Source organism: Sphaeramia orbicularis, chromosome 9, assembly GCF_902148855.1.
Source record: "Sphaeramia orbicularis chromosome 9, fSphaOr1.1, whole genome shotgun sequence".
NCBI classification, from domain to species: Eukaryota; Metazoa; Chordata; class Actinopteri; order Kurtiformes; family Apogonidae; genus Sphaeramia; species Sphaeramia orbicularis.
In genome coordinates this window covers 13669233-13690746 of record NC_043965.1, presented here as the reverse complement: position 1 = coordinate 13690746, position 21514 = coordinate 13669233, and the positions used below count along the sequence as shown (strand labels likewise).

The 21514-nt window shown below is 39.1% G+C and overlaps 2 protein-coding genes across 4 annotated transcripts; one reads left to right on the top strand and one right to left on the bottom strand.

The window, feature by feature from the left end:
- Positions 1-12966, top strand: LOC115425265 (UDP-glucuronosyltransferase 2A1-like). Of its 3 annotated transcripts, none has more exons than XM_030142669.1 (6): positions 1-970; positions 1106-1254; positions 10456-10587; positions 10898-10985; positions 11268-11487; positions 12293-12966. In XM_030142669.1, the coding sequence occupies exons 1-6, from the start codon at positions 247-249 to the stop codon at positions 12576-12578; spliced, it is 1599 nt and encodes a 532-aa protein (XP_029998529.1). In that variant the 5' UTR covers positions 1-246; the 3' UTR covers positions 12579-12966. The 3 variants fall into 3 exon arrangements, with proteins under 3 accessions (XP_029998529.1, XP_029998530.1, XP_029998528.1); XM_030142670.1 differs by lacking the exons at positions 1-970; positions 1106-1254 and adding exons at positions 4181-4932; positions 5073-5221; XM_030142668.1 differs by lacking the exons at positions 1-970; positions 1106-1254 and adding exons at positions 8173-8924; positions 9065-9213.
- A 199-nt stretch (positions 12967-13165) lies between these two features.
- On the bottom strand, positions 13166-21309 carry LOC115425269 (RNA exonuclease 1 homolog). Its single transcript, XM_030142676.1, has 16 exons — positions 21103-21309; positions 19302-20665; positions 19123-19218; positions 18436-18685; positions 17294-17613; positions 17064-17201; positions 16858-16972; positions 16704-16775; positions 16492-16626; positions 16202-16315; positions 16053-16126; positions 15864-15968; positions 15606-15721; positions 14316-14454; positions 13593-13713; positions 13166-13383 (listed from the first exon to the last, which is right to left on the bottom strand). The coding sequence occupies exons 1-16, from the start codon at positions 21248-21250 to the stop codon at positions 13295-13297; spliced, it is 3396 nt and encodes a 1131-aa protein (XP_029998536.1). The 5' UTR covers positions 21251-21309; the 3' UTR covers positions 13166-13294.
- Positions 21310-21514: the final 205 nt, after the last annotated feature.

Here is a 21514-nt window from a genome sequence, read left to right as displayed (position 1 = left end):
GCTATCAAGTACTTTTTAAAGGCTGCTCTAACAGAGGATTCTAATTTATTTCATGCTATCGCTTGGCATTTCAGCCATTACCCTTTACCTCTAATTACTAACTCAGGGTTCAACTGTTATCTATTGTGTCATATCCCACAAAGAGGAATTTCAAGCTAGAGTTCTGCCGTGTTGGGTTAATAATTTTCTGAGTGCGCCATTTCAAAGATCAGACCAGAGCAGGCTTTCCTTTGACACACAGCTACCATGAAGCAGCAGCAGGATCTGTCTGTTTGTGTTCTGTTGATATTATTTTTGGCATGCAGCACAAATGGTGGAAGGATTTTGGTGTGGTTCACTGAAGGGAGCCACTGGATTAACATGAAGCCGGTGCTGGAGGAGCTGGTCGACAGGGGACACCAGGTGACGGTCCTGGTCCCAAGTGCTTCCATATTCATGAACACGAGTGAGCCTTCCCGCTTCAGCTACGAACCCTTTGATGTTGATGTGTCACAACAGGAAATGGAAGACTTTCTTGAGGAGTTCCTTCACTTCTCTATGTATGAGATGGATTACATGAACTACGTACAGATTTACATCAGATTCATTGAACTCATGAAGACTGACATGCAATACAGTTTAAAGCTTTTGGACGGTGTGCTGAAATCAGACAACGTCATGAAGAAGCTGAAGGAGGGAAAATATGACCTTCTCTTTTCTGACCCCATCTACCCTGGTAGTGACTTAGTGGCAGATATTCTGGGCATCCCTCTGGTCTTCTCCCTGCGCTTTTCCATCGCCAATAACTGGGAGAGGCATTGTGGTCAGCTTCCAGCCCCACCTTCCTTTGTCCCTGGTGCTATGAGCAAACTGACTGACAAGATGGACTTCTCTGAGCGAGTGTGGAACTTTCTCTTCTATGCTTTGCAGGACATTGTGATGAAGACAGTTTTTTGGACGGAAATGGACAGGTATTACACTGAGATAACAGGTGAGCAGCTCCAATATGAGGAGTGTTAATCCCTTTGTCCTGTGTTGGTTCAACTGTTGAGCTGTCATATATGATTTATCAAAAATTATTTGGTCAAAAGTTAGATATCTTACAGTGCTTTTACTATTGTGACAGGTACACCCACCAACGCTTGTGAGATGATGAGCAGAGCAGACATGTGGCTGATCCGAACCTATTGGGACTTTGAATTCCCTCGTCCTTTCCTCCCTAACTTTAAATTTGTTGGTGGGATCCACTGTAGACCTGCTAAACCATTGCCAGAGGTGGAGTTATCACCACACTTCATTCAACCTTTATTTCTACTAACAGGCCTTTCTTCCAACCCTAGCTGAGTAAATATCCACACAAAACAAACACAGATAACATAATCCAGTCATTTAAGCATATATGACAGGGGTCCATAAAAGAGGACAAAACCAATGTATTATTAGGGGGTAAAAACAGTCAATTAGGAGCTAATAAATACATAAAAATAAGTGTACAGCTCTCTAAAAGCTGTGTTATAATTATCGCCGGCAATTAGTAGTGCAGAGTGATAAACAGCATCTAATGGAGCGTGAACTTTCTGTTCCTCACATGCACAGGATTTCTCAAACATGCTAGGTCTCGTGGTGCAGTTAAAGGAGTCTTAGAATTGATTAACATGTGTTGTAATGTTAACTGTCTCTTGTTCTCATCTTCCTTACATACATAAGTTGTAACGGTGCAGTTTCTGTGGTCACATGTGGTGTAACTCATTGACCTTAAGGGACTCAAGAATATGAGCGTTTCATGGTTTTTTTTTTGTGTGTGTGGTACAAGAAGGCCTCCTTTCAACACTCTATTCAGTGTCGCTATGGCCATAGTTTCTGTTGGATGATGCACTCCAGTCCTGATGTGTTGGATACATTTTATTTCAGGAAAGAGGACTTAGGTTTTTATTTTTGACACATCGTTCTGTAGATATGGTGAAGCTAATCACTAATGTTGTACAGTGTGGGGCAAAAGTGCAGCCACTTTGAATAGAGGGCATCATGGCAAAGTCAAGAAGTCAGATTGGTCAAAATTGTTCAGTGTAAGCCTCTGCCAAGGTCCATTAGGCAAAAGGTCTGGTGTTATTTATGCATGGACATGAACGGGAAGTCTTTGCTGTGTTATACAGACTGTATTAACACATCCATCTTAGGCCACCAACACAAAAAAACAGGACAACCATCTCATCACTCCTCCAGGCAGGCCTTTGGATGATAAAGTCTCTCATCCAAAGCCCAAAATCATCACTCGTCACCATCGTACTTGACAGCTGGTATTAAGTAGTTGTACTGATATGCTGTGTTTGGGTTCTGTCAAATGTTGCACTGTGCATTATGGAAAAACATCTCCACTTGAGTCTCCTCTGTCCAAAGGACACTGTTCCAGAAGTCTTGTGATTTCTTGAAGAGGCTTTCTCCTGGCAACACTTACAAAACTAAAAAAATGCCATACTGCTCTGTCTTTATCCAATTGTACTTTGACAAACATTAACAATTAACTTGCTGAATCTTGAGATGAAGCTGTTGGACTTTTTTTTTTTTTTGGGGGGGGGGGGGGTTGGGAGGAGGGCGGATTTGCCATTACTCTGAATATTGTACTGTCTGACCTAAGGGTTGACCATTATCTTGAATGTTTTTTCACTTGTGAATAATTGTTCTCAATATAGAATGATGGAGTTCAGGTTACTTGGAAATGGCCTTGGAACTCCTCTCAGATTGATGTGCACCAACATTTGCTGATGTCTTTTCTCCTTGGAATTGTGTTAACACTCCCCTGACCATCAAACTGATAACACATCTGCTTATATAGATGGATCTTACTTGCTGATGACAAATAATTTATTATATATAATCATTTATTGCTTGGCTGCTACCTACCCTTTTAATGACTATAGAAACATTAAGCGTGTATTTCACTTTCACATACTGCTTCTCCATTTTGGTTTATGTTTTGTTAAATTAATTACGGCACAGTAGTATCTGTTGTCATATACACTTGTTAAGGATAACATGAGTTTTTCTCATGACGTGGTGCATAAAAGAGGGTGAATTTATTCCTGTGACTGTATTTGACTAGCTTAATCCTAGTGGTGAGTTTTTTCTTTTTTGGCTGGGCAGTATAGCTCTGAGCAGAAAGAGCAAGAATGTATCTAGTGTCAGGTTTTTTCATATACTTGTCCATTGTAGTCGTCCCCCCCCCCCCCTCCGTTTGATGCTGAGCATGTCTTTCACTGAACTTCTAAATTACCACTGTAGGTCCATCTTACGTAGCATGAAGATTACATAATAATTTCATCATGTCTCAACACTCACTGACAAATCCAATTCCTTGCAGCCAGGTGTCCCCATGACTCCCTCACAGCAACTGTCACGGTTATTTATCCCCAGTGTTACTGTTGACAGAAACATCACAAATTATTCCAGTAGTCTCGTCTATACTGTTAAGTGCACCCTTCCTGAAAGGAGTGTTTGTTTGGCTCACTGATTATGTAAACCCACACTGACAGCATATTCTCCTGGGGCCTTTTACCAGTAAAACAGGGGGAAACAAATGTGTCACTACAGGAAAATAAATTAAGTACAGCGTAGGTGTGCCCTCTAGTGATACAATACGAGAACAGCATGCATCAAATTCAAATCAAATCAATCCTGGTGAAAAGTAAATGTTTGATAGTAATCATCCACTTGAGTCATTGTGAAAAGATTGGACCAAGTAATGGCCAGTACTGTAACTTAAATGAACACATAATAGATATGCAAGGATACTTTTACTTTAAAAATACATATTTTAGAGACATATATTAGTTATGTTTTTTTCTTCAACCCTAAAATATTTATCATAAAATGGCAAAATGTCAAATGTTTTTCAACTCCTAGAGCTATTTGCACTTATTCACATTTCCATACTTTAGTTGCAGGCTGGAAAATTCTTGCACATGCCCCCACATCCAGACAACCAGCTTCTCAGTCTGCCATAACATCATCAGGGAACTTCACCTTAAATCACACTGTATGTTGAAATCTGAGACATTACCCTTTACCAGTAATGACTTGCTCAGGGTGTGTTTGAATATGAACTATTGTGTAATACCCAAAAGAGGAATTACATGTCAGAGTTCTGCCTTGTTTGGTTAATAATTAATTTTCTGCTTGGTGCCATTTCAAAGATCAGACCAGAGCAGGCTTTCCTTTGACACACAGCCACCATGAAGCGGAGACAGGATCTGTCTGTTTGTGTTCTGTTGATACTATGTTTGGCATGCAGCACAAATGGTGGGAGGATTTTGGTGTGGTTCACTGAAGGCAGCCACTGGATTAACCTGAAGCCGGTGCTGGAGGAGCTGGTTGACAGGGGACACCAGGTGACGGTCCTGGTCCCAAGCACGTCCTTGTTCATGAACATGAGCGAGCCTTCCCGCTTCAGCTATGAACCCTTCCATGTTGATGCGTCGCTTGAAGAAGTGGAAGCCATTGTTGACAATTTCTTGAGATTCTTCATCTATGACATTGATCATATGAGCTACCTGCAGATATACAACAGATTCTTTAGTATCATGAAGAATAACCTGAAGTACACCTTAAAGCTTTTGGACGGTGTGCTGAAATCAGACAACGTCATGAGGAAGCTGAGACAGGGAAAATACGACCTTCTCTTTTCTGACCCCATCTACCCTGGTGGTGACTTAGTGGCAGATATTCTGGGCGTCCCTCTGGTCTTATCCCTGCGCTTCTCCCTTGCTCATAATTGGGAGAGGCATTGTGGTCAGCTTCCAGCCCCACCTTCCTTTGTCCCTGGTGCTATGAGTAAACTGACTGACAAGATGGACTTCTCTGAGCGAGTGTGGAACTTTCTCTTCTACATTTTCCAGGATATCCTGAGTGAGAATGTATTCTGGCATGAAATAGACAAATATTACTCAGAAATTACAGGTGAGCAGCTACATGGGCTGGTGTATTACTACATTTGGTCCTGTGATGGGTTAACTGTTGTACTTCTAATGCAACATTTTTTAAGAACAATAATACACTCTAAAGTTAGACATCTTACAGAGCTTTTACTATTGTGACAGGTACACCCACCAACGCTTGTGAGATGATGGGCAGAGCAGACCTCTGGCTGATGCGAACCTATTGGGACTTTGAATTCCCTCGACCTTTCCTCCCTAACTTTAAATTTGTTGGTGGAATCCACTGTAGACCTGCTAAACCATTGCCAGAGGTGGAGTTATCACCACACTTCATTCAACCTTTATTTCTACTAACAGGTCTTTTTTCCAAACCTAGCTGAGTCAATATCCACACATAACAAACACAGAAAACATAATCCAGTCATTTAAGCATATATGACAGGGGTCCATAAAAGAGGACAAAACCAATGTATTATTAGGGGGTAAAAACAGTCAATTAGGAACTAATGAATACATAAAAACAAGTGTACAGCTCTCTAAAAGCTGTGTTATAATTATCACTGGCAATTACTAGTGCAGAGTGATAAACAGCATCTAATGGAGCGTGAACTTTCTGTTCTTCACATGCACAGGATTTCTCAAACATGCTAGGTCTCATGGTGCAGTTAAAGGAGTCTTAGAATTGATTAACATGCGTTATAATGTTTAACTGTCTCTTGTTCTCATCTTCCTTACATACATAAGTTGTAACGGTGCAGTTTCTGTGGTCACGTGGTGTAACTCATTGACCTTAAGGGACTCAAGAGTACGAGTGTTTCATGGGGGGTTTTTTTTGTGTGTGGTACAAGAAGGCCTCCTTTCAACACTCTATTCAGTGTCGCCATGGCCATAGTTTCTGTTGGATGATGCACTCCAGTCCTGATGTGTTGGATACATTTTATTTCAGGAAAGAGGACTTAGGTTTTTATTTTTGGCAGATCGTTCTGTAGATATGGTGAAGCTAATCACTAATGTTGTACAGTGTGGGGCAAAAGTGCAGCCACTTTGAGTAGTAGGCATCATGGCAAACTCAGTAAGTCAGATTGTCCAAAATTGTTCAGTGTAAGCCTCTGCCAAGGTCCATTAGGCAAAAGATCTGGTGTTATTTATGCATGGACATGAACGGGAAGTCTTTGCTGTGTAATACAAACTGTATTAACACATCCATCTTAGGCCACCAACACAAAAAAACAGGACAACCATCTCATCACTCCTCCAGGCAGGCCTTTGGATGATAAAGTCTCTCATCCAAAGCCCAAAATCATCACTCGTCACCATCGTATTTGACAGCTGGTATTAAGTAGTTGTACTGATATGCTGTGTTTGGGTTCTGTCAAATGTTGCACTGTGCATTATGGAAAAACATCTCCACTTGAGTCTCCTCTGTCCAAAGGACACTGTTCCAGAAGTCTTGTGATTTCTTGAAGAGGCTTTCTCCTGGCAACACTTACAAAACTAAAAAAATGCCATACTGCTCTGTCTTTATCCAATTGTACTTTGACAAACATTAACAATTAATTTGCTGAATCTTGAGATGAAGCTCTTGGATTTTTGGGGGTTTTTTGGGGGATGGGGGGATTTGCCATTACTCTGAATATTGTACTGTCTGACCTAAGAGTTGACCACTGTCTTGAATGTTTTTTCACTTGTGAATAATTGTTCTCAATATAGAATGATGGAGTTCAGGTTACTTGGAAATGGCCTTGGAACTCTTCTCAGATTGATATGCATCAACATTTGCTGATGTCTTTTCTCCTTGGAATTGTGTTAACACTCCCCTGACCATCAAACTGATAACACATCTGCTTATATAGATGGATCTTACTTGCTGATGACAAATAATTTATTATATATAATCATTTATTGCTTGGCTGCTACCTACCCTTTTAATGACTATAGAAACATTAAGCGTGTATTTCACTTTCACATACTGCTTCTCCATTTTGGTTTATGTTTTGTTAAATTAATTACGGCACAGTAGTATCTGTTGTCATATACACTTGTTAAGGATAACATGAGTTTTTCTCATGACGTGGTGCATAAAAGAGGGTGAATTTATTCCTGTGACTGTATTTGACTAGCTTAATCCTAGTGGTGAGTTTTTTCTTTTTTGACTGGGCAGTATAGCTCTGAGCAGAAAGAGCAAGAATGTATCTAGTGTCAGTTTTTTTCATATACTCGTCCATTGTAGGTTTCCCCACCCCAGTTTGATGCTGAGCGTGTCTTTCATTGAATTTCTAAATTACCACTGTAGGTTCATCTTACATAGCATGAAGATTAATTACATAATAATTTCATCATGTCTCAACACTCACTGACAAACCCAATTCCTGGCAGCCAGGTGTCCCCATGACTCCCTCACAGCAACTGTCACGATTCTCCATCCCCAGTGTTACTGTTGACAGAAACATCCCAAATTATTCAAGTAGTCTCATCTATACTGTTGAGGTACAGAACAATTATACCCACCCCTTCTTCCAGTGTTTAGTGCACCCTTCCTGAAAGGAGTGTTTGTTTGGCTCACTGATTATGTAAACCCACACTGACAGCATATTCTCCTGGGGCCTTTTACCAGTAACACAGGGGGAAAAAAATGTGTCACTACAGGAAAATAAATTAAGTACAGCATAGGTGTCTGCTCTAGTGATGCAATACGAGAACAGCATGCATGAAATTCAAATCAAATCAATCCTGGTGAAAAGTAAATGTTTGATTAGTAATCATGCACTTGAGTCATTGTGAAAAGATTGGACCAAGTAAGAACCAGTACTGTAACTTAAATGAACACATAATAGATATGCAAGGATACTTTTACTTTAAAAATACATATTTTAGAGGCCAATATTAGTTTGATTTTTTTTTTCGATCCAAAAATATTTATTATAAAATGGCAAACTGTCAGATGCTTTTTTAACTCCTAGATCTATTTGCACTTATTCACATTTCCACACTTAAGTTGCAGACTTGAAAAATTCTTGCACATGCCCCCACGTCCAAACAACCAGCTTCTCAGTCTGCCATAACATCATCAGGGAACTTTACCTTAAATCACACTGTATGTTGAAATCTGAGACATTACCCTTTACCAGTAATGACTTGCTCAGGGTGTGTTTGAATATGAACTATTGTGTAATACCCAAAAGAGGAATTACAAATCAGAGTTCTGCCTTGTTTGGTTAATTATTCATTTTCTGCTAAGTGCCATTTCAAAGATCAGACCAGAGCAGGCTTTCCTTTGACACACAGCCACCATGAAGCGGAGACAGGATCTGTCTGTTTGTGTTCTGTTGATACTATGTTTGGCATGCAGCACAAATGGTGGGAGGATTTTGGTGTGGTTCACTGAAGGCAGCCACTGGATTAACATGAAGCCGGTGCTGGAGGAGCTGGTTGACAGGGGACACCAGGTGACGGTCCTGGTCCCAAACACGTCCTTGTTCATGAACATGAGCGAGCCTTCCCGCTTCAGCTATGAACCCTTCCATGTTGATGCGTCGCTTGAAGAAGTGGAAGCCATTGTTGACAATTCCTTGAGATTCTTCATCCATGACATTGATTATATGAGCTACCTGCAGATTTACAACAGATTCTTTAGTATCATGAAGGATAACCAGAAGTACACTTTAAAGCTTTTGGACGGTGTGCTGAAATCAGACAACGTCATGAGGAAGCTGAGACAGGGAAAATACGACCTTCTCTTTTCTGACCCCCTCTACCCTGGTGGTGACTTAGTGGCAGATATTCTGGGCGTCCCTCTGGTCTTATCCCTGCGCTTCTCCCTCGACCATAACTGGGAGAGGCATTGTGGTCAGCTTCCAGCCCCACCCTCCTTTGTCCCTGGTGCTATGAGTAAACTGACTGACAAGATGGACTTCTCTGAGCGAGTGTGGAACTTTCTCTTCTACATTTTCCAGGATATCCTGTGTGAGAACATATTCTGGCATGAAATAGACAAATATTACTCAGAAATTACAGGTGAGCAGCTACATGGGCTGGTGTATTACTACATTTGGTCCTGTGATGGGTGAACTGTTGTACTTCTAATGCAACATTATTTAAGAAAAATAATACACTCTAAAGTTAGACATCTTACAGAGCTTTTACTATTATGATAGGTACACCCACCAACGCTTGTGAGATGATGGGCAGAGCAGACCTCTGGCTGATGCGAACCTATTGGGACTTTGAATTCCCTCGTCCTTTCCTCCCTAACTTTAAGTTTGTTGGTGGAATCCACTGTAGACCTGCTAAACCATTGCCAGAGGTGGAGTTATCACTACACTTCATTGAACCTTTTCAGCCACTCAGAGGGACTTTTCACAAAACACCTGAAAATCCCATGGCATGGCTCAATAACATGGAGATTGTACAGGCTTTCACAGGCAAAATACGGAGGTAGGTGGAGGGGATATGGAAGGTAGCATTGCTGCCATCTGTATAGACAGAAAGACAGTGGTGGAGAGGTCAAGTCTGGACAATGTTGAGGACAGAATCAGAAATAGCCTACAATAAAGGATGTTAAATGGAAGAAATTCAAGATGGCAGACCAGACTGCTGAAAAATTGTGCATTATAAGAGGAAACAATCAGTTAATTAACATTACAATGCAGGTCAGGAAATTAATTTGGCCCCAGAATGGAATCTACTTTTTCTGTACTGGAAAAAGTTGTTGCCTGTGTGACCTCAACAATGAAGCAGGTTTAGATTGTTCTGCACATTATTCCAATTTCCAGGTACACAGTGAACTAGACTTTCTTATGTCAGTAGAAAAAAACATCACCTGCCACATGATACTACAAGGGACTGAAGGGGTGAAGAGCAGTAAGGGCCTCATAAACAAATACAACCACCATAAACAACCAACTTTAGCATACAGCTCAAAAACATACTCTGCACTAAAACTTTACAACCGGTGGTAATTATAATAAAGTGTAGGCTGATAAAGAACAAGCGAGTCATTGAAGTATCAGTGAATATAATGTCAATATAATCCACAACTGACAGGAAAGTTAAATAAACATCAGTCTACGATTCACAGGAAAGCCGCTTTTATCCCAATAAAAAAAACTATTTTCCTAACTTTCTCACCAGTTTACTCACTTGATGTTTAAAATTTATGTCTTATCTTGTATTCAATATCCATCACCTGTGGTGAGAAAGGAACAAACGGGAAGATTCATAGTTAAGAATTTACTGTCTTTCAAAGCTTTTGCTGGATTTTAAGAAGAGTTCGGAATTAAAGCTAATTAGTTTTGGCCTTTCTTATTGCCAGTGTGTATTTGCTAATAAAACTCTTAAAGACAAGCCAGTGACTCAAGTTATAAAGGTACACTGGCCAAGGAACCAGGATTTGTTTCTCTTTTTTCAATTAATCTTAATCTCCTAGTTATTTAATACACTCTCCTTGTAATGGTTACCTTTTCGATGAACCCAAGTCAAAACAAATGATGACAAAAGTGCAGAAAATGCTGTTTGCTTACATTTAACGTTGTAGCTCTTCTTGTAGGATATGGAAGAATTTGTGCAGAGTTCAGGAGATGATGGCATTGTGGTCTTCACTCTGGGATCCATGATCAAGAACATCACAACAGAGAAGGCAAACATGATTGCCTCAGCTCTTGCTCAGATCCCACAAAAGGTCAGAGGCCAGCATTTTCATAAGTTCTTAGTGAAACCCACCCACTGAAGATACATACATGTCTTATTATAGTCATGAACATTTACTGTCGCAGAATGTTGTGTATTTTATCTACTGAAATACCACAATTACAGGCAAGGAATTTAAAAGTATAACCAATGGTGTGTTATTTGGTTAAAACACTTCATGGAAAATGACAGCTTAATATCAAAAGGAACACTAATTGCACAACTATAGCCTCTGGTGCTAACCTTGTTAAAATGTTTATCATTTATGACTGGATATACTGTATTTTTATAATTATGAACAGGTGTTGTGGAGATACAGCGGAGAAAAACCAGAGACTCTGGGTGCCAACACCAAGTTATACAACTGGATCCCACAGAATGACCTGCTAGGTAAATAAAGTAAACACTACTCAGCAAGATTTAGAATGATAGTACACGTGGAGTGATTCATGCTGCCATAAAGGTTCTAACTTTTCCTGGATCACACACAATAATAAAGAAAAAGAAGAGGAATGAATGGCTGGATAGAATACGCAAGAACAAATCCTTGAAGCAGCTTGAAGTCACAAGACTCAGACCATGCTCACTCTATGGCTATAAATTAAACATAATACTACACTTTAAACTTCAGTAATGACACCAAGTAATGCTTCATGTTTGCTGTGTAACCAGGTCATCCAAAGACCAAAGCTTTCATCACCCATGGAGGTACAAACGGGATTTATGAGGCCATCTACCATGGTGTTCCTATGGTGGGAATCCCCATGTTCGCTGACCAGCCAGACAACATGGTCCATATGAAAGCTAAGGGAGTTGCAGTTACTGTCAACCTGAGCTTCATGAAGTCTGAAGATCTTACAAATGCAATTAACACTGTCATCAATGACAAGTCGTAAGTTCTCACCTGTTACTCCTATAATTTTACCTTCTGCCTTTTAAACTATCAAAGAACCTAAACAAGTGGCAGCAACCAAAAGAATCTACTGATTTAAAATGTTAATAACTTTTGAACCACAGATCCAATGAATACATTGAAATAATTGCAATAAAATGCCATTTCAAAGCTTTTCAACAGCATCATATATGACCCATTTGGACTTTGGAGGGCTTTGTAGTGAACACAGAAACACCGTCACCTTTACAGTGATTCACTAACAAAACCCATGTGATTAGATAAATGACCCTGCTTGTAGACTTGTTTTTACATTCAGTTAATGATGTTTTTTGCTGAAACAGTCACTTTTTCCTCACTTTTCTATGCTTTGTTACGATAACCTTTAAATTTACTGAGCTTTTATGAACATCTACGTGATCAGTAAATTACATAAAGGAAAATATATGATTTTCAGTAGTGAAAAATGTGAGGGATAATAAATCAGGAAAGGTTAAATTAAGAAAAAAAACAACAAAAATACTGGTACACCCTTTAAAAAGTTAAAGAGTGCATATTAAAGATACTGAAGCCTAGGGTTTACAAGCCACAAAGCACTCAGAGTTGACTTTTCACAGTTTGACTACCACTGCAGATTTTACCTTGGGATATAAAACTTTAAACTCCAGATTTAGGTTTTAACATTCAGTAAAAGCCCAACAAATTTAACTGCATCCTTCATTTATTTCCTTCTTTTGAGTTAAGGCTAAGAAACAAAAATGACAGCCCTGCATTTTCTACATACTCATAATGTTTACTTTCATAGGTACAAAGAGAATGCCATGCTGCTGTCAGCAATCCACCATGACAGACCAATGAGTCCTCGAGATGAGGCGGTGTTCTGGATCGAGTTTACTATGAGAAACAAAGGAGCCAAGCACCTGAGGGCCGAGGCACACAACCTTACCTGGTACCAGTATCACAGTCTGGATGTTTTTGCCTTCCTTCTGGCCATTAATGTGCTCCTCATATTCCTCTTCATCAAGACCTGCAAGTTCTGCTTCCAGAAATGTTGTGGACGAAAGGAGAAGACAAAGAAAAAAGCAGAATAACTGATTATGAATCCATGTCGTGTCAGTACAAAGAACAAATATTTAACTGTATTGTTGACACATGAAACGTAATCTCCTGAATCTGAGTATGGCCAAAACCCTCTTTGATTTTGGCCAATACATTAATATAAAATATTTGCAACACTTGAACATATCATTTTCATGAGAAATGAAGGGGTTTTAACATAATCTTTATGTATGACTTGACTCAGTATTATCCAATATAGTACATACCTACAAGATATTGTTTGCCTCTATATGGAGGTATAAAGCATGCACTTCCTTTCTCTTGTAGTTAGCGCACCTGTCAACAAGTGCTTAATTTATATAACTGCACCTGTTGCTCATTTAACATTATAAGATGGCAGCTGATTGGCCGATTTAAGGGGGGAAAAAAAAAATACACATCACAAAGGATTTTATTCACTGCTTTTACTTTCATGACACCCCATGACCCTAAGCCCTTTCAGAATTTCTTAGCACTCAATGTAAACACAAATAGTAATACACACAATGACACAGGCTGCAAATGAAATCAACTCAAGATACTGAAAAAAAATTAAAGCACAACTTATAAGCAAAAAAATAAACAGCCCTCAACACCTTGTGGAAACATTCAAATCAGAATCAAATAAATGTACACCCTCATGCATATTGGACATATTCATATCTATCTTTTATGTATTCAGTGTTGGAACATTTTTGCTTTATTTCCATTATTTTTTCAGTCTTCCATCTTCCTTGGCCTTCCATAACATAAGCTCCATGCAGGCAGCTGCATCTTCTGCAGTGTCATGGCCACAAACTGGAGAAAACAAATGCAGTATTACTATAAAACCTGCACAAATGCATTACTTAAAGGATTTGATCTTTGTTGATGTTTAGACAAATTTAATAGTGTGCTTGTTACCCATTTATTTTTCAATTGCATCTTCACCATTTTGCAGTGGATTAAACTTAAATTATGAAAATACATATACAGGAGTATTACTCTAGTTATCCTTCAAGACCCACCACTCTCCTGGATGATGCGCCTTAGATATTCAGCTGTGAGGCTGTTCAGGGTCAGCTTGTGAGGGGGCCCCAGACGGTGGGGGAAGACCACTGATGTGTCCACAACCATGCCATGGATCAACTACAGCAGAGGAGAACATACTATCTGAAGCTCATTATTGAGGAGAACTGCTTTATTCTGTTTGTGACTGAAAACCAAACCAGCTGTTCTGAGAAGAAGTATGGAGTTCTACATTAACCCTTTAGGCTCCAGAGTAATTTTTTTTAAAACTCAATTTTTATATCAAAATTTCATTCACTTATGGTGTTTGACACAATATTGTGACTTTGGGGTTAACAGGATAACAGAACAAAATAAACATTATGACCCGTGTTTTAAGAGTACATTCACAGTCGTATTCAATTTCAATCATCTGGGAAACAATTTGTGCCAGGTCATCCCACAGATGTTTATCCAGTCAATTTTGTTGTCAGCATTCAATACAAACATAGTACTCCATATGAATAAATTAAAACTTCTGAAGGACATACTGAACATCAAAAGAAATACTATGACTTACAAAAAGGAAACTCTGCTAAACTTCCTTTCATCTCAAAGCTTTACAGCTTGGTTCGGAAAATCCAAATTTAAAAGAACACATTGTGAGTGCTGTAGTGGAATTAGATTATTTACAGATGTGGTAAAAGCACAGGGAGAAAAAAAAATGTTTAGTTTAAATTCACCTTCAGGACACATAGGTCTGTTTCCAGGCCATGTCCAATCAGAATGGTGTCAGCGCTGATAAAGCTCAACAAGGTCTCTTGGACATTTCGGAGAGAGGTGCAGTTGCCTTTCACATCCTCCTCACTGATGCCTGAAAATCTGCACCATAAATGTCACACAGGGATAACGATAGAGATCCTACTGCAGCTCATGACAGAACACTTATCGTTTTGCATTCATTAAGGACATGTTCTGGCATCCTATTTGTTTTGCCCACTTTTGATTTATTTTAAAAATAAGTGTGTCTGGCTCAGTAAAATGCATAATTATGTCTAGAAAATCATTTTGGACCATGTTCAGTGATGCACAGCTCATTTGCTGAAGCAAAATACCAATATCAAGCATCTCAAAATTGATCCCTTTTAGTGTGATAATGTCTGTAATACTAAGTCTGTAACTCTTCTGTATTAATAGCGACATGGTTTTACTCAACTGGAAAGGAGTTCCATTAAAGCAACAAATACTTATGATCATAATAAACATTTGTAATTAAGACATGTTTAGGTGAACAGTTGGAATGTTACATTCACTTCTGCACGTAATGTATAATTTTTTAACCTTGTTAGTTTGCCATAATTGAACATCTTGCCTTACTCGTAGATTCTAAAGCTTGATATATCTTATGTATAAAAATATTGTTTAAAACACATTTCAAGCAATAGAATATACAAGGTGGGCAAGAATGTTATTTATTTTGGAATTTAAAAGTCAAACCTAATGATTTTACTGTATTTTCCAACATGATATTCAAATGAGTTCAAGTCAAAGGTCATGTTTGGTCATATGGAGCTGGATACATATTAAAGGTATTATTTAAGTATTATATGCATGAATGATATGCAAGTTGATAAAATTGTATAAGAGCTTTGATGTGATTTTTAGGTGGTGGAAGGTGATGGAAAATGGGGGCGAGTTCAGCTGCTGCTGTCGCAGCATCTGGAGATTTAGATAGTTGGAGAATATCAATATATTGCACCATAAGATGGAGCCTTCTAGGAATAAAAAATTCAACTATTTCTGAGTAAGTCTATGAAAGTGGGCCAGGTAGGTACAGAAAGAAGACAAACCCTTTGGACAGTGGACATTACATTCAACACTACAGCTCCTTTCACCTAGTGATTCTATTGTAACCACTGATCAGTAATCTAAACTCCCCCATAAATCACTGTTGAAGTTTCACAACACTTTGGGAATTATTACATAGGAGAACAAAGTTCTAACTTATCAGTGTAGTCTTTCTCTGACATTACCTGGTGTTATAATCAATAACTTCATGATCAGGTTTGACGAAGGTGTCGTAGACAACCTGCAGACTGGGGTTGACCACGGTCACTCTGGACAGCTCCAAACCTTGAATGGTGTAACACTATTAAGACAAAGCATATAAAGATATTTCTGTTTTCACTACAGAAGTGAACTTGTTGATGTCATAATTGTTGCCTACTCAATCTAAAGCCTTAGAAATTCTTAAAACTCAAGAGTTGGCTCAAGACCCTATAAAACCTTACCATTTCACAGTTTAGGGAGTAGACTCCAGGACAGCTTGTGTCTGAGGGATCTCTAGGTCCAGTAAACACAAACCCATCCAGGCTGAAGGAATCCGACACATGCAACTGTTGAAGTCAAAACAGCATATTACACATCACCACTAGGTCCATTCACAGAGCGCTTTATAGAATGTTAACAGTCTTTTCTACCTTAAACACTTGACATCCTGGCGCTCCCATGACTCCCTCACAGCAACTGTAGCGGGTCTCCACCCCACCTGGCACTGATGACAAGTTCAAAAACATCCAACATTATTTCAGTAGTCTAGTCTACACACTGTTAAAACTCATATACTCACCTCTATTCTCAACTCCTTTCCCATAGTGGTAAGTGCACTCCTCCTTGCGGGTGTGTTTGCCTGTTTGGTTCACAGAGTATGTTGACCCACATCGACAACATATTCTCTTGAAGGCTTTTATCATCAAAACAGAAAACAAAGGTATTATAATAGGAAAATGTGCTGAGTAAGAGAGCGCACACTTTAAATGCAGCAAAAGGCAAGTGCACCCTCTGGTGATACTACATGAACACAGCATAAAAATATCTGTTCAGGTATTCAAAAGTAAATATCGTGTGTAATGAACTTACGATCTGAACTGCTTTTCTTATTGTCATTAAAAAGAACAGCACGCCCAGGTTTTTCTAGACACTGGATGGGAAAGTTGCTTTCCATCAGCATTCCCTCAGTCATAATATAATCCTTCAGACACTCATACAATGCCCCTGCAGAAAAAAAGAGCAAATTTAGAAGCTTTTACATTATTTGAAATGAGAAGTGCCTTTAAATGACTGATGCTCACCGTTTCCTTTGAGTTTTTCTAGGTTGAGTGGAATGTTGCCTTTTGATCGTTGGCTGTTTACCCGATTTTCATCTGCACCAGAAAAATATGTCAATTCAAGCAAAATGTCTGCTACTAGCATCTGTTTACAAAATTCTCTTCTAGAAACACCAACTTTTAGGAGGTGCGGCACTTTGGTTTCTAAGCCTCTTCAATGCATTCACTGCAACGCTCAGATATTTGAGTTTGTTTACACTACGATTGTACACGGTCCTCTCCTCAGTGAGTGCCTGTCAAGAACAACATAATATGTAGGGAAATCAGTCTCCATTCTGCAGCTTGCCAATTAAAATGGTATCTGACGAAACATCACCAGCTCACCTTCTCAAACGCATCATTTACATTTGCTGTGGTTTTGAGAAACTCCTCAGTGAACATGTTCACATAACGCTGTCTGATGTCATGCGGCACTTTCACCGTCTCACACTGCTGCTTTGCTTTACGTTTAGTAGCCACTGGCTTAAAAAAAAAAAAAAGTAAGATTAATAATCAGCCAGTAAGACATTTTAACTCCGGGTAGAAATGGGTCAAAAAAGATTTTCTCCTCTTACCTTCAAAGCATGGACTTGTGTGGGAGTACATGAATTTGCATTTGTGGTTGCAAAGGCAGAACTCAGTGAAGGCTTACGTGGCAGAGGAGGAATAATTGCAGGTGGTGTTGTGCGATGTCGAATGGGTGTAAGCCCAGGTGGCTGATATGTTTGTTTCATGATGACAGGGTTTGTATGTACTGGTGTGATAGGAGTTAGGACTGAAGTAACTGGGCTGGAAGTGGAAGGCAGTGGGACCGTCCCCTCAGGTAGGATCAAGTGGAGATTGTTGCCCACATCAATCACTGTGGCTCCCAAGGGAATGTAGTTTACAGAAGCTGCTAATTAAGAACCAAAATGAATGCAGATGTGATACACGTCATGCAATTATGCACAGCTATTGATAAACTCACAAGAGTTTGACTCCTACTGAAATATTTGCCCACAAATACTGGAATTACCAGGATTTACACACAAAAAAAGACTAGAATTACAAATTACAGAACATGGATGCTTCACATACTTCTTCAAACCAAGTGCATAGAAGATTAATATTGTCTCCACAATTTCAAGGTGGGCGCCAAGGTTAGTGACATAAATGGGTTAAGAACCAGAAAAAAGGTTCAGCTGAGTCTACACATAAAACGTCATTTTATTCTATTTCGCTTAAGTTATGACTGAGTTTGATGACCAGGTAATACTCGCCTTTAATTATTAAACTAAAATTCATTAAACTCATTACTTTATTCTTGCAGCTGTCTCACTCAAGAGTTGTTTCTGAGACACTGTGCTCATGAGAATGGAACAGATGTTTAGATAGATGACCTGAAATCAAAATGCCTCAAAATAGAGGCACGAGGGGAAATATGCCACTCTACTTATAATAATAAACACTGGACAGGTATTAAGATATTCTCCTTGTCATATTAACTTTTTTTTCAGGACTACCAGCTAAAACTGAAAAACTAAAAACATTAAATGACAAAGCTTTAACAAAAAAATCAATCATGTTTCCATTTTTAATAACATTTGAAAAAGAAAAATGAGTGATCCCTCAAAAATATAATTCTTGTAACTTAAATATAAGTAAATATAATTCTGGTAAATGCTCCACTATGTTAAACCAATGTCATTGTATATAATCATGTAGTCATGGTACATACCGTCATGTGAGGGAGTCTGCTGTGGGTGCGTTGCCAGGGGAGCTGGAGGAGGTGGTGTGCTCAAAGGCTCTGGCTTCCTCTGAGAGATGGAGGCCTGACCAGCCTTCACTGAAGCGGTCAACACAGAGGCTTTCTGCTCCATCTTGCGGAACATGGCGAGCTGGGTGGACTGGGAGGCAGATCCAGGTGCCACAGGCCCACGCAGTGGAACAAGCACCTGGGGCTGAGGTTTGCTTTTAGCCACTGGCTGCTGAGAAGATCAAGTCATTTAAAAAATAAATTATCAATGACACAGTGAATAATGCACAAGGATTGACAGACTCAAATGCATGCACCTTATTTTTGGACGATAGACATCGGTAATCAAGAGCGTTATTCTGTTTTTTGTTTCTTTACTTGAAACATCTGTTCTATTTCTCCAACTCTATAATGGAATACTCAATTTGAATATGTATCTCTTTGCTAAAATGTGAAAAACTTCAATGAAAATGTGAGTATCAAAAAAAATAAATAAATAAATAAATCATCATATAAAAAAAAATAAGACATCGTCCGAAACACTGAGAGGGCTGAGCCACAAGAAATGACTTTAAAATGTTCTGTTCCTCAGTTTCGTGTATTGTACTGTATTGTTAGATTTAATTGCGCACAAATGGCTACAATTTAAGATGTGAATTCAATGTGTACCTCTGTAAGTTTGGCTTCGTGAGCCACCCTCTTCTTTCCTGTCAGTCCTTGCAGTTTTACATTTACATCAGGCTTCTCCTCTGCTGCATTTCCAAACTACCAATGACATGGTATGGGGAAATTTTATTTAGTCTATGGACACATTTTTATTTGCCTTTATTCATATTTCATATACTTACAGATACAACAGGTTGCTCTTCATTTCCCTTGTCCTCATTGTTTGCCTCCATAAAAATTCTATAACATTCCTCCACTGGGTCCGTGTCTGAAAAGTCCACATCAGAAAGGTCCAACTCCTCCATCTCATCACTGCTGGAAACAATGACTATAACATCTTTATCTTCTTTCATCAAGTGCAGGTCAGTAGATTCAGATGGCAGTTGAGCCCTTGTTAGATTTGAGGCAGGCAAAGTATACTGGGATTCACAAAGGCTGCCAGCTGAAACTCGCTGGGAGTGTGAAGGTGAAGAACAATCCATAGAATCTTCATCTTGCATCTGTCCTGAAACTCTGCTTGATATCTTTTGGGGCACTAATGACAGACTTCTGTTTAGAGACCAGATGTTATCAGTAATGCTCTGAGCTGGCTGCTCACTTTTCTGGGTTTGTTTCATGCATTGTCTGTATGGTGAAAATGACTTGGCACCTGAGGTTTTATGAAAGTGAGATTTCTTGGGATGATCAACCTGTGGATGCATTGGATTCATCTTCCCACTACAAGGCACTGGAATATGAGGCAGTTCATCAACATTTATGGTTTCTTCCAACAGCTGATCAATACAACTGTGACTTAGCTCATCTGAAAGCTCAGGACTTGTTGCTCCGTCTTCAGAATATCTAGTCAAGTCAATCACATTTCCATCATCTGATGTATTTTCACAATTTTTGTTGTGACATACGTTAGAAATATCTTGATTATTTTTTGTACAATAAACTTTTTCTGTCGTATCCTGAAAACTGGAGACAGGAGAATTGGTAGATGTGAGAGTTTGACCTATCTTTTTGTCAGGTGAAGGAGAAATATCGATAATTAGAATGCCTTCTTCATTTGGGTCCGAGTGCTCTGGAGAGGGGGATCGGGAAAGTGGGATCTGATATAGATGGGATGGCTTACGGGCACTATGGGTGGCATGTTTTTCTCTTTTCAAACCCTGTCCATTTTTAACTTTTTGCTCGTTATTTGATGAGCTGTAGGACCGCAAATCAGCCGAAAAGTTGGACAGAGGGTCATACTCCAAATCAGTTCTTGGTTTTGAATTGTCAAGTACATACTTTCTTGCTTGAGAGTGCCCTTTAGCACAATTATAATGTCCGCAAGTATCTCTATCTAGCTTTTTATTTACTGCTACACACTTGGCAAAAGAGAAATTGGATGTTTCTGTAGTATTTCTGCTGTCAGCCTGTATGATCCGGTAGTGTGACAGTCGTCTCTGCTCCTGTTCAACTTCGTGCTGTACGGTTTCAATCTCCTTGTTGATCCGCTCCAGTTCCTGGAGGCAGTCACCTGTAGTTTCATCTGTCACTGGTACACCAAGATGGACTCCTGTTAAAAAGGTTACAAAAAACAAAATTATATTTCTATCATTGACACAATATGAAGATCATAAAATGTGAGAATGGATAAACTACACTAAGGTGTTTACTGTTGGGCAAGCCAGAAACACTTACAAATGTGATGAAACTGTAGAATCACAGTACATCTTTTACCCCTTTAGATAAGCAACAAGTTACACCTTTGATACTTGCTAATATTTATAAAAGTGGGCTGCTATTGATTACAGAAATAAAGTTTACCTGTTAAAAAATACATTTCTGGTATGTTCCTATTGCTCATTTTCACATAAACCATGTTGTAAATGAATGGGTTTAAGACTTTTTGAAACCATTTAAAGTTGTTTTCAACTTCCCAATACAAAAGGTGAGTGTTAAACTTAGCTAAACCTGAATTAGCTAACATTTAGCTAGCATCAAAATACTGACCTGGAGAGTTGTCAACGGATTTGTGTGAAGTACCAAACATCTCAGCCAGTTCGCTGGCATGTTTGTACTGACAATGAGGCCGGCCACAAAGTCCGCGTTTTTGTAGGGGACAACTTATATTAGCAAAGAGTCCAGATGAAGAAAACATTAGCTAAAGAACTGTAAGGGACGCCAAAGACCCTCGGGGTTAATTAGTAATGACCTGGCTGACGCTTGGCTGACCGTTGATTGAAATGAACCTGAACACACCACCGGCCTCGTTTATATAGCCTCGGGACGAAAATAAGAATATTAAACGAATTACCATAATAATAAAATGTTGTATATTTTTAGAGATTAAACCACTAATATGCAACTAATGTGGGCACGAAATTGGCCTTATTTTTAATTTTTACTTTTTTTTTTTTTTTTT